The sequence below is a fragment of the Limulus polyphemus genome, unplaced genomic scaffold, assembly GCF_000517525.1.
Source record: "Limulus polyphemus unplaced genomic scaffold, Limulus_polyphemus-2.1.2 Scaffold7175, whole genome shotgun sequence".
NCBI lineage: Eukaryota > Metazoa > Arthropoda > Merostomata > Xiphosura > Limulidae > Limulus > Limulus polyphemus.
The window spans coordinates 24,516-38,155 of NW_013672785.1; the positions used below are offsets into that span (position 1 = coordinate 24,516).

Here is a 13,640-nt window from a genome sequence, read left to right on the forward strand (position 1 = left end):
TAATATCCAACTGTAATGTGTTGCTTATTAACCCTATTCCCACAGCTGTTGAACAACCTGTAGAGGTCTGATGGTTGAGTGGTGATTTCCTAAGAATCCTTCTCAGTTGTGTCCATTGTTATGCCATCCTCCCATGAATAGTGTGGGCCTTTCGTGTCTGATGGTGAAGGAGCTGTGCACAGATACTTTTCCCATGTGCCCTTCTCCCACAACTGATATTGACCTGTAGAGATAGATTGATGGTCAAGAAGATGAGCACACAAGGTACAGCCTAAATGTGCCCCAACCTTACTACACATACTGATTGTCTGACAGCTTGTGTGCAAGCTTTTGGACAGTCATGTACCTATTCCTCCTGTCCTTGTGACACCTTTCAGACTTCTTGCCTGTTCCTGTCCTTCACTCGGGAGAAGTGTATATCTTAGATGAGATGCATTCTTTCATGGGTGTACCCCTGTGAAGCCTCTATTATAGAGTGTTGCACCCCATGGGTTTTCTTTTGACACTCTCGAAAGGAGGCTCATCTAGGTAATTTTTGCACTGCTCCCTCCACCATCTCAATGTGGGATTCTAGCTAATCTGTACATGGAGGTGAGTGATCATATGGCAAGTTAACATTTTCCTTACCTGAAAATGTATTTTTGATAAATACTCACCTTTGTTCATGTTCCCACCTTTCCTCCTCATTGTCCCAGTGTACTTTTATTGGCTGCCTCATCAAAGAATGAGAATTTTCATGGATTAATATAGAGGGAACATTTGAGCAAGGAGGTGTGTCATGCCTATTGGTGAATGGTTTTGCTGTATGATATGCCATCACCCAGTAATGTAATTTCTCATGAATTTTAGATAGGAGTTTTACAGATCTGGTGGTAACCAACTCTTTCAGGTAAAATAGCACAGCTTCAAGAGGAAAATAACTACTCTATGTACAGAGGTAAGGAAAATGTTAACATAGTAACCTCATAGGCAACAAAACTTAAGTCAAATTTAATTTGATGAAGAAGCTCTCACAGTTAGCATGTGACTGAAATCTGGTCGTTCTTTACCCAAAGCTGTACTGGAAATATCCCACTAGAATTTATTCTTTTTATGCAGAAAGAGAGGGGGGTTCAATGTACAGTAATAAAACATCAAAATTAAAAGATAGCAAAGGTGAAAAGGCTAGAAGCTGTGGCTGTTAAGATAAATAATTGTAATTGTCTGTTACAGTCTGTGGTCATTCTAAAAAAAAAATATTATTGATTATATTTTGTATTTTTCAACTTTCATTTCATTAAATATTGTTGAATTTGCTGCCAGTTAGTGTTCAGGTAGAGGAAAAAAAAGTAGCTGAAATGTAAAGTTTTACCAAAAAATACTTTATATATTCACTTATGAGTCTCTAGCAGTTATGTGAATGAAATGTCAAACTGTTAGATGAAAAGAAGTATTTTACTCTTTGTATGAAAATCAAATTTGACTCAGTCTGACTTGGAAAAATCTTCATAAATTCACAGACAAATCTTTAGTAGAAATACTTTATTAAAATCAAGAATCTGACTTTTTTTGTACAACAGACATGTAATGTTTGCTAAAGCTTAGCCAGTTTTGTAAAGATGCATTGAGTACATTCATAGTTGTAGTAAGCATTAAGTATTACGCATACCTTTAAAGATACGGTAGGTGGAGGTGTCAGTTGATTAGACTGACTCTGCATGCAAAGGGTTAAAATCAGTAGTCAATGCAACACGATTTCTTTCTTGTTCTCTTGCTGAATATCTGTCTGACAGTGGTTTCACTCCAATCCATTTTTACTTTAGTCAGTGTTTTACAGTTTTTTCTCTCTAAATACTAAATGTGCAACAGGTTTGGTGTGTGTCAATGGTTTTATTCCAATTCAGTTATACTTCAGTTTCTGTTTTACAGTTTTTTTGTCTTTAAATACTAGGTGGGCAACAGGTTTGGTGTGTGTCAGTGGTTTTATTCTAATTCAGTTTTACTTTAGTTAGTGTTTTACAGTTTTTTTCTCTTTAAATACTAGGTGTGTGACAGGTTTGGTGTGTGTCTGTGGTTTCGCTCCAATCCTGTTCAGGTGACTCTACCAGCTAATGGGACACAGAGTGCAAACACTCTATACATATTATCAAAACAGGCACAAGAAACAGGTTTGTTTGTTGAATTTTGGCTCACTGTTTTACTGGTGTAGAAATAACACCTCAAGTTTTTCTTAATCATTTGTAAAAAGTTCTTTAGTGTCTTTCTAACCTTAACTGTGTTAATTTTGTGTTAGTAAATTCTGCCCTTAATTTTGAGAATTAGCTTACAGTCAGTTAGATAATTAGTAAAACAGGCTTCTTTTTACCTATCAGATATTTTAGAATACACACAAGTTTAATAGTTTTGTGCTTTCGTTTACATTAAAACAAAAATTATTCTTAAAAACGTTTTCTTATGTGTAAATTCAAGTTTAATTTATGGAAATCACATTTGGATGACATTTCTTTATTTTAGTGGTGTCAGGTTATGGTAAACATAATAAACTTAATTCTACCACATAAATTTAACTATCAAAGTTATATATTGAAAGGTATTATTATTGTATGTAGAATGATTTTAAGTTGTAATTGAGAAAAGCAATGGAAGGAATAGAACCTACCAAAGTATTGCAATGACAAATTTATTGAATTCTAATATCATGAAGGAAATTTTGCTATTTACATTGTAAGTAGACTGGGCAGAGCCATAGGGTTAACTTACCCACTTTGAATTTGAGAGTCTATGGCTTGCAGCAAAACCTCACTGCACACTTCGTTACAGTTGGTGCCTATTATAAGAGTGAGGGTCAATCGTGCTATTTCATTAGAGTAGCCCATGATTGAATTGACAACATTTCCAGTTCTAGATTTTTTTAATGATATTTTTGAGAGTTGCTGTACTTTCCTATAAAAGATTAAGAAATTTTAAATGAAACAGTAAATTTAAAAAGTGCTACAAATTTTTGAGAAATGATTTTATCATTGCTAAAATGCTAAAAACCAACTTATGAAGTACTAAGCATATTATTCATTTAATTCCAGTTTTGTAAACTGTTTTCTATTAATTCATTTACCGAGATGTTCAAATGAGAAAATATTTTTCTTTTATTAAATAAAAAAAACTTGTATCAATTTTTCTAGGAAGTCCATTACAAGCTCTGACCTTCTTGTCACTTGCTGTTTCGGCTTTAAATCGTAATCTCACAACAGAGGAGTCCCAGCAAGCAATTAGTTATGTAACTGAAATCATTGCTTACCAGCCCATAACAACAGGAGATGCTTCTGTTATTTTAAACAGTTTAAGCTCATTGTTATCAAGTGGTGACCAAGCAGTAAGGTTAAAAGCTATCGCTGCTGTTGCAAGAACTATCCTAAAAACTAAGGCTTCTGAGGTAACCATTCATTTTTAAAATTGTGCATTAGATAAAGAATAGTTCTATGAAAAATGAAACGGTATAAAACTCCTAGATCATACAACATATTCCCTCTTATTTTACTTATTTTTTAGTCTAAGAGTTGGAGTTGGAACAGACATTTTTAAGTCCTAATTAAAATGGTTGTGATAGCAAGTAGAATGTGGTTCAAGTTTTAAAAATTTTGATTACGTATATGTACACACACACACACTGTATTTAATTATGAATGTAGCCTTTGGAGTTAACCAAAACAGTATTGTGGACCACAAACAACTTTAGTTGAACTAAACCATTTTGTTTTGCATAAACCTCAAAGGAGGTTATTGTGATTGTATATCTTCTTAAGGTTTTCTCTTTTCTATCTCAAGATTAGCTTGCTTTGTTTGATGTCCTCTGTGTTTTGAGATAGATCATAATGAGGTGAACTAAAAAACAAGTCAAATTACAACTTTCTTCTTCTTATTTTTTCATTCAGAATATACTTAGGAATGTATTCCAAAAAGATTACATAATTGTTTTTCCAAATGAACTTGGTATTTGTTTGTATTTGAGTTAATAATTTGTAATCTTTGCAGTGAACTTATTGTTGAAGTAACTTTTGTAAATTTCAAGTTTTGTATTTGGGGATTTGGCATATTCAGGGAATGTGGCCGGGAGTAAGCATTGATAAATTTAGGTTCTGTATTTTAATGGCAAAAATATTTCATTACTTATATTTTTTCTGATATATGTCCATTTTTGAAAAAAGCTACATGTTTTTATACTGTTTGCACTTGTACATCTAAATTCTGAAGGTAATTTGGAAAGTATTGACTATTTATTTAAGTAATATGACCAGACTAAGCATCCATAAGTTGGAGTTGCATAAAACTGACTGTTTATAAGTAATTTAAGTTTATTAGCTCTAATTATGCCAGTAGCATATCCAAAACAGTTAACTTTTATGTATTAGCAACGTGTTAGTAGAGATGTATCCAACTATACCTGTGTCTTCTTTAAACTAAGTGTTTTACTTTTCAGAAAAACCCATCTGTAACCATTATACAAGAAGCATTTTCTTTGGTCACTAATGCTATAGAGCTGTATCAGGATGACCCAAAAACTCTTCAAAAGTTAGGCAGAGTTCATCATCAGCTGACAAAGGTTGCTGCTGCTTTATTAACTGCTGGTCAGAAGCTTGAACTGCAAACCAAAGATGAAAATCTTCCAAAAGCAGCTCTACAATATATGATGTTGGACAAAGATAGTGGAATGATTGAAGTTAGAGGGAAACAAGAAGATGACACTGTGGAAGCATCAGCAGAGTTTAGTACTGAAGTTCAAAATAGGTGCTGGTGACTTTTGTAGTCCACTCGTTTTTTTGTTTTTATGTTAATACTTTTAGCAGAATTCAAGTGAGCATTGTAATAGAACTCTTGCAAAAATTTAATTTTTACTAACGGTTGTCTATAAATAAATACAAATAAATCATTTAACTTTTAAGTTTGGGAACATTAATGTCACTTTATCATAAAAATTTTGTCAGCCTTATCAATTGTTGATAAAACATGGTTTTGTTCATTTTGAATTTCTTGCTAAGCTACATGAGGACTAGCTGCACTAGCCATCCTTAATTTAGCAGTGAAAGACTAGAGGGAAGGCAGCTAGTCAATACCACTTACCACTGACTTTTGGGCTACTCTTTTACCAACATATATTGGGATTGACCATCACATTATAATGCCCCCCATGAGATGTTTGGTGGGATGGGGATTCAAATCAGTGACCCTCAGATTGTGAGTCAAGTATCCTAACCATGCCATGCTGGGCCATATAAAACAGTGAAGTATTGTAACATATACATATATATTTAAGTAGCTGTATTTTCTCCTTGGTCACTATTTATGATCACTACTAGAATTTTATAATATTTTCAAATGAATTGAAACAATCTGAAATGTTATTCATTTTAAAATTTTAATTACACACGTTTAGGTTCAAACGTTGGAAATGTGAAACAAAGAAATGCCAAGGAGTTGCAATATCCATGAGATTATATGATAAACTTAATCCTCTCCCAGAAGATCCAGTCTTCAGACGTGTAGCTCCAATTGTCATTATTGAACTTCAAACACCAGAAACAGGTGACAGAGTCTTGCCTTTCAGCTCGCAATAAGAAAAAACTTTATATTAGTTTCTCTTTAAAGTTGTTAATATTTATAATGTAAATTCTATAAAAAAATATTAGTATTAATATATTTCAGCTTTAAAAAAATATTTGTTTTCCATAGCAGTTATTAATATTTGTCTAAGAATGTAAATTTAATTTCTATAAGAATATTTGTGTTTATATATTTTTTTTCTATATTATGTTTTGCTGCATTTAAGTAAACAAATCTTTTAATTTCAATTACTAATAGAAGAGGTCCAATGGATGATATCATATAACTTATTATATTTTTCAGAACCTGTAGAGGTAAATGATTAGGAATAGAAATATTGTCAATCTACTATGATTTTTCAGAACCTGTAGATGTAAATGATTAGGAATAGAAATATTATCAATCTACTATGATTTTTCAGAACCTATAGATGTAAATGATTAGGAATAGAAATATTGTCCATCTACTATGATTTTTCAGAACCTGTAGATGTAAATGATTAGGAATAGAAATATTGTCCATCTACTATGATTTTTCAGAACTTGTAGATGTAAATGATTAGGAATAGAAATATTGTCCATCTACTATGATTTTTCAGAACCTGTAGAGGTAAATGATTAGGAATAGAAATATTGTCCATCTACTATGATTTTGCAAATCCACATCTCTCATGCATGAATATTAAATAATACTAATAATTATTAATATTTATTAATTATTAATAATTAAATTGTAACAAAATGGCAACAATCCGTAGACATAGGAACAAGTTGCTGATTGAATAACAGACTTTTGAAGTGGCTGTAAGGGAAGATGAAAACAAGTAAATGATGGACAGTCAACTAAAATTATATTGTAACTTATGATGACAAGTAAAATTCTTTTTGTCTTGTTTTGATATTCCTGTTTAGCTGTTTTAAAAGCTTACTCATTCATATTACTATAGGATTCCTTATCTATATATAAAGTTCCTGATTGAGGGATCAGAAACATTATTTCAAGATTTATCCTTAAATCATCTGAAAAATATTGAATAGAAATTTTAGATTTAATTTTTTATTACCAGATGCATCATTAGTAGATTTTAGAGTTTGTTCATTTGTATTACCTTTATTAGTACAATAGAACGTGTGTAATTTACCACTAGATCTACCAATAATTTTTGCCAGACTTTAACCAGTATTTAAAGTAAGTTAAATACTTTTTATGTCTTAAAAACACATTGGAGAGTAGGAGGGTGTGTTGGTGTGCTTTACTCCAGTTTCTTGTGGCACAAGTGGATTAGAGTGTTTTTACCTCTGGATGGGATTCCAGTCAATCATCTTTTAACCTATCATTTTTAGCCCCAACATATTTTACAGTTAAGTAGATGGAAGGAAATTTTGGGTAAAGTATCTTTCTTAAGAACACAATGATTATGTGTGGGTGAGCTTCAAACCCATAACCATTTTATTAGTAGTCCAAAGCTCTACCACTATAACACTGAATTTTGCTGATTTCTTTAGTATTTTTCTCAGCATTTTACATTCTGTGATTGTTTGTCAATTTCTGCAAATTTTATACGGTCTTTTTGAAATAAAATCATGGCATTATCCACAACTTAAACTCAAATATCTTTACTGTCTTGATCTTTTAACATATCATTAAGTAAACAATAAAAACATTAATATATCACATATTTTTTAGCCCTAGCAAATCTTGAACAAAAATATTTTTACCAATTTATTTTCATTGGAATCTTTAACCAAGATGATAGTTCCTTGAGATGATGCAAAATTATGTTTTTGATTTTAATAATGCTTTGTGAACATACTAATTTGTCTTAATTACTGTCAGTTATTAAATTAGCTTCACATTTCCTACAACAGGTAAGATCATTCAACTGAATAGTATTCCTGATTTGATCATCCTAACAATAACGCAGACTGTGAACATATCAGAGGACAGTCAGGTTGCTCCTAAATGTCACTTCTGGAGCTCAAGTGAGAAAGCCTGGAAAACAGATGGTTTGAAAACATTTGGTTTTGCAGATGGCATGGTAACTTGCAGATCAAACCATCTTAGTGCTTTCACAGTTCTAGAAGTTCCTATTGGTAAGTTATTAAACATAGGCTCAATTAAGATGTGTGGTTTTTATAATAAACAAGAAGAAAGTATTTTCCATTTTAAAATGTGTGGTATTTTCAGCCACATTGTCCTGTTTTAGTTTGTTATAAATGAATATAAGTGAGTCAAAATGTTTATACAAACTGGATTAAAAGAAGTTTCTTAACAGGAAGCTAACATAAAATTACAACCTGCATTAACAGGAAGTTTCTTAACAGAAAGCTAACCTGAAAATGTTTATATAAACCGTATTAACATAAAGTTAGAAAGCTAACCCAGAAACATTTATACAAACTGAATTAACATGAAGTTTCTTAACAGAAAGCAAACCCAAAAACATTTATATAAACTGAATTAACATGAAGTTTCTTAACAGAAAGCTAACCCAAAAACATTTATATAAACTGAATTAACATGAAGTTTCTTAACAGAAAGCAAACCCAAAAACATTTATACAAACTGAATTAACATGAAGTTTCTTAGGAGAAAGCTAACCTAAAAATACAACCTAGATTAACATGAAGTTTCTTAACAGAAAGCTAACCCAAAAACATTTATACAAACCGAATTAACATGAAGCTTCTTAGAAGAAAGCTAACCTAAAAATACAACCTAGATTAACATGAAGTTTCTTAACAGAAAGCTAACTTAAAAAAATTTAAACAAACTGAATTAATATGAAGTTTTGTTACAGAAAGCTAATCGAAATATTTTTATATAAACTTGCCCAACATAAAGTTTCTCACATGTTTGTAAACATGTTTAATTTTCAGTATTGACTATATTTAAGCTTTATTATAACTTCCAACCTTGTTTATGTTTATTGGGTTATAAATAATTATGATTGTGATTGTAGGTTCATATACCATTTTTTGTCCTAAAATTATTGAATATGGGTGGCCTATTAAATGTTTCTATTGCTATAATGTACTTATTATTGATAAGTGCATCGTTCTACTATCTCGAAATGAAAGTGTATTGTAGGTTATTTAGTTAGGTTTTTTACGTATGTTATGCTGGTGTTTCAATGGAACTTTAGGCAGAGTAGACATAGTAGGTTTGTGAACTTTAATGGACTGCCACTGCCTGTTGAGTGAAAAGAGAACAATGTTTTGGCTTCTATACTGAAGCCTTCTTCAGGTCGCTTTAGGAACATGTGTAATGTCTTATGAAAGGTAAGCATGATCGTGTGGTAAATCTCAGGCTGTGAGGTAAAGCAAGAGTGGTGATTGGCAGGTGTTGTACGTGGAAGACGTGATTTTATCTGCAGAGTTTCTTGAGAGTGGATGTCCAAAGGTCGTTGATGTACATGCCATTGTCTTTGTCAGGTTGGTGAAGTTTGATGTAAATAGCTTCTTTGATTTTTTTCTTTCTTTCCAATGGTGAGCTTTGTCAAAAATTCTATGTTGATCCCAGTTTATGATATGCCCAATTTTGTAGCTATGTTCAGCCAAATCTAATTTATCTGAGTGTGTTAGTCTAGTAGTCCAGTTTCTCCAATGTAAGTATTGCCGCACGAAGATGGTGCTTCATAGACGAGTTATTTTTGTTTTGTGGTGTGTTTAGTTATCTTTTACTCACTACAGTGAACCCATATGTCAAATGGATTTGAAGAATATGTAAATTCGTGCTACTTGTTTATTCTTCTGAATTATTCAGCAGCCAAATTGTTTAAGACACTACTAATAAACTGGAAGCTCAAAGTATCATTTGATTCATCACTTGCCACTGAGTTATACTGATTTTGGGGAAATTCACTATTCTTCAGTAGCCCTAGACAAAGACATAACTGAATGATAAATTGTGAATTGAATGATAGGTTGAGCTTCATATTTATTTTCAGTGAGATGTTGTTATCTAATATAACCCAGTATGTTTCATTTCATAATATTTCCTTTTTATAAGACCATTTAACACTAACTTCTTCATGGACAAATAACCAGACTTTGCAAGAGTTATATTAATACTGTTAACAGAAGGTTGAGAATAAACTGTTATAAAAGACACCAGCGTTTTGTCTTTTACCTGCAAGTTTTGAAAATTCGGGAGAAAAACTTGGACCAAAATGAATCATTTAACAATAGCTTGGTTTTATTAAAATCTGCTTACAGAGACATATGATGAGATTAAAAAGAAAAATCAAACTACCATAACAGTTGAAGAGATCTGTCAATACACTTACATCAGGCTTATGTTTTTAGCTGTTACAAAGTACAATCATTAATGTTAGAATATATCCATTGAAGTTACACTTGATAATTTATCACAATTCTTAAACTCATTTAAATATTTTAATTTAAATAGTTAAGATTTACAAGTTCAACTGAATTAGTTTTCTAAGATAGAATGTATTATGATATCTAATTAATCAAATTAATCTAATTATTGGTATATATATTATTTTTGAAATCCACTATTTACACCCTATAATGTGTACAACTTTTACCATGGTTACCGTTTCTGCAGGTCTTAGTACTGCAGCTGTTGCAGGGATTGTTATTGGTTCTTTGGTAGCTGTGTTGATTGTTGGAGTAGTAGCTGCTCTTCTTGTGAGGAAGAAGAATGCAAAATTGTCCAAAGTCGACAGTGAAGAAATTAGTGTAGGAAAAGCTGATGAATAACGTACCAGGTACTGTTCATTCAGCAGAGGCCAGTATAAAAACATGTGTCATAGATGACTTTTGGTATATATCTTATTTGAATGACTTGTGTAAGTTCCTGATTCTCAGCCTCAGATATCTGCTACTATCTCTAACAGATAATTGATCGTGAAACAAGGACGGAAAAACTCATTTATTTACCTTTGAAGTTAACAAGTTATATTTATTTTTTCATCAGTGTTTGACCTAGTCATTTGAAGACATTATTTCATACAGTCCTCAAAAACCATATGATTAGTAGCTAAAACTGTCAGCACTTCTCTCTTATCAATGATACAGCCTAATATTCTGGAGAAAAAAAAATATATATTTCATTTGGGCTTTTAACATAGATAGATGTGAGGAATTCCCTCTAGTTTTATATTGTCAGTGTGCCTTAGCGAATGTGGCAAACCTAACTTACTGGCCCCCCCAGTGGCACAGCGGTATGTCTGCAGACTTACAACGCTAGAAACTGGGTTTCGATACCCATGGTGGGCAGAGCACAGATAGCCCATTGTGTACCTATGGGCATAATTACAAACAAACAAACAAATTAACTTACTGTGTAGATCTTAAATAACTATACTCTAGACTGTTTAGAGGCCAGAATTTAAGTATGACAAAGACATGTTAAATGATGTAGAATATTTTGTTTTTTCCCAGCATAAGAACATGTCTTTTTATTCATAAACCTTTATATTATGTGTACTTTTACACTTTCAGTCATTGTAATTATACTTTGAATAGTATTACTTCAGGGGAAACATGCCTCAGTTTAACTAAGATAAATGATGAATGTGGAACTAGTTCAAACTGATTAGGTATAAAGTTGTTACTAGTTATTAACAGTTTCCAATTTTACTATTTTCTTTCATAATTTTAATAAGTTTGGTTAATCTTGTATAGTGTTATTAGAATACAAATGGATAAAAACATTGTAGTTTTATGTTTTTAAATATTTATTATTTTCACGTTTTAGAGTAATAACATAGATGAAAAGAGCTGTGTTTATTTCTAATCAAATGTATATTTTGAAAGGAACATTCATACATTTCACAAGTTATATTAATACAAATCTTGAACCGAATTGTAAAATTTTTATCATCTAGTTTTCTGATGTTATTTAGAAAGTTTGTATCAGGTTTCGTTCAGTTGTTTTTGCTTCTTTTCTAATATCATGTACATTAAATTTGTATACTAAAGGTCATACAGTTTGTAAAATGTGATAATGAAGTGTATGCTGTTAACATTTATTTTGGTAGGTTTTAACCAGTTTCGTTTTTCATCCTGTGTGTGTATTGAATGTTGAAATCCATCTTGTACTTTCTTATGTTTCAAAATAATTGTCCTGATCAAATTCAAATTTACTTCTTTAAAATAATTAAATGTGTTACAGGTAATTCTGTTTTCAAAGTTTTTAACAATGCGTAATTGGTGAAACTGTCATAGTTACAAGTTTGGTCGTGTGAATTCTGTTTTGATTTTTAAAATACTTATTACAGATTGGTTAGTATATTATGGACACTAATAGTTAGTAATTGTTATGATTGCCCTTTGTGTAAAACTTTACTGACAATTTTAATACAGTCATCAGAAGTTAAGTGTACATTATCCAAGATGAGGGTTTCCATTGAAGATGAGAAATCCTTCATTACTTTCTGAACCAGTTAAATGTAACCTTAGAGGAAGTTCAAGTGTTTCAAATATAAACTATTTTAAGTACACTGAGTATTGACTGGTGCAAGGTAACGGATTTAATAATACGAGATAGACTCGTTACCAGATTGTGGAAGTGAAAATTTTACCCAATACATTGAGGGGAAAAAATATATCTGTGAATGATTGTCGGGCTTTCTGTAATATAATCTCTAACGTTAAATAAGCTAACAAAACATATGTAAATGTTACTCTTATTCAGCTGACCTCTGGGCAGTTCTTTAAATTTTGTCGGATTTGAAAACAAAACTAGTTCATTTTTTTTTTATCTAAGGGTGGAAAGTATAAGTAATTTCAATACTGCTTGTGAATTTAATTTGATTGAGTCATCTTCAATACCCTCATACAACCACATCAAAATAGGTATAGCATCAATAACATTTAAACTGTTACCTTCCAAAACTCATTATCTCTGTATCTGTCAACGGGGATCCAGTACCTTTCTTTTCAAAATTAAGCACTGCTTCTGTGGAAACTAGACCTATTAGATTCTATATATTATACGTAAACTTGGATATTTATTGAACTGTACAATTTGTTTCAGTCGAGATTGAATAAACCTGTGTACATCACTAAAGACAACTTTCTGCATCTGAATATATAAAGCCGACAAATCGTTATAACAACCCAATAAACTACTGTTTATGTGTTTATACTGACTTGTTTAGTGAGTGTATAAAGCTGGAAAGTCATTATAAACACCCAATAAAGTACTGTTTGTATGTTCATACTGACATGTTCTGTGAGTGTATAAAGTCCACAAATCATTATAAACACCCAATAAAGTACTGTTTATATGTTTACACTGGCTTGTTCTGTGAGTGTATAAAGCCCACAAATCATTATATTTCAACCAATAAAGTAGTGTTTATATGTTTACACTGACTTATTCTGTGAGCGTATAAAGCCCACAAATCATTATATACATCCAATAAAGTAGTGTTTATATGTTTACACTGACTTATTCTGTGAGTGTATAAAGCCCACAAATCATTATATACATCCAATAAAGTACTGTTTATATGTTTACACTGGCTTGTTCTGTGAGCGTATCAAGCCCACAAATCATTATATACATCCAATAAAGTAGTGTTTATATGTTTATACTGACTTGTTCTGTGAGTGTATAAAGCCACAAATCATTATATACATCCAATAAAGTACTGTTTATATGTTTACACTGGCTTGTTCTGTGAGCGTATAAAGCCCACAAATCATTATATACATCCAATAAAGTAGTGTTTATATGTTTACACTGACTTATTCTGTGAGTGTATAAAGCCCACAAATCATTATATTTCAACCAATAAAGTAGTGTTTATATATTTACACTGACTTATTCTGTGAGTGCATAAAGCCCACAAATCATTATATACATCCAATAAAGTACTGTTTATATGTTTACACTGACTTATTCTGTGAGTGTATAAAGCCCACAAATCATTATATTTCAACCAATAAAGTAGTGTTTATATGTTTACACTGACTTATTCTGTGAGTGTATAAAGCCCACAAATCATTATATTTCAACCAATAAAGTAGTGTTTATATGTTTACACTGACTTATTCTGTGAGTGTATAAAGCCCACAAATCATTATATT

At 31.4% G+C, this 13,640-nt stretch overlaps 1 protein-coding gene across 2 annotated transcripts in view; it reads left to right on the forward strand.

Annotated features, from left to right (window-relative positions):
• LOC106474401 overlaps window positions 1-13,214 on the forward strand; it is a 34,771-nt gene extending 21,557 nt beyond the window's left edge. For both annotated transcript variants that reach the window (XM_022402707.1, XM_022402708.1), the window contains exons 10-15: window positions 2,024-2,147; window positions 3,159-3,409; window positions 4,454-4,761; window positions 5,408-5,556; window positions 7,443-7,667; window positions 10,147-13,214. In XM_022402707.1, coding sequence (XP_022258415.1) covers window positions 2,024-2,147; window positions 3,159-3,409; window positions 4,454-4,761; window positions 5,408-5,556; window positions 7,443-7,667; window positions 10,147-10,301 — 1,212 coding nt within the window. In that variant the 3' untranslated portion in view covers window positions 10,302-13,214. The remainder of the gene's footprint in view (window positions 1-2,023; window positions 2,148-3,158; window positions 3,410-4,453; window positions 4,762-5,407; window positions 5,557-7,442; window positions 7,668-10,146) is intronic.
• The last annotated feature ends 426 nt before the right edge of the window (window positions 13,215-13,640 follow it).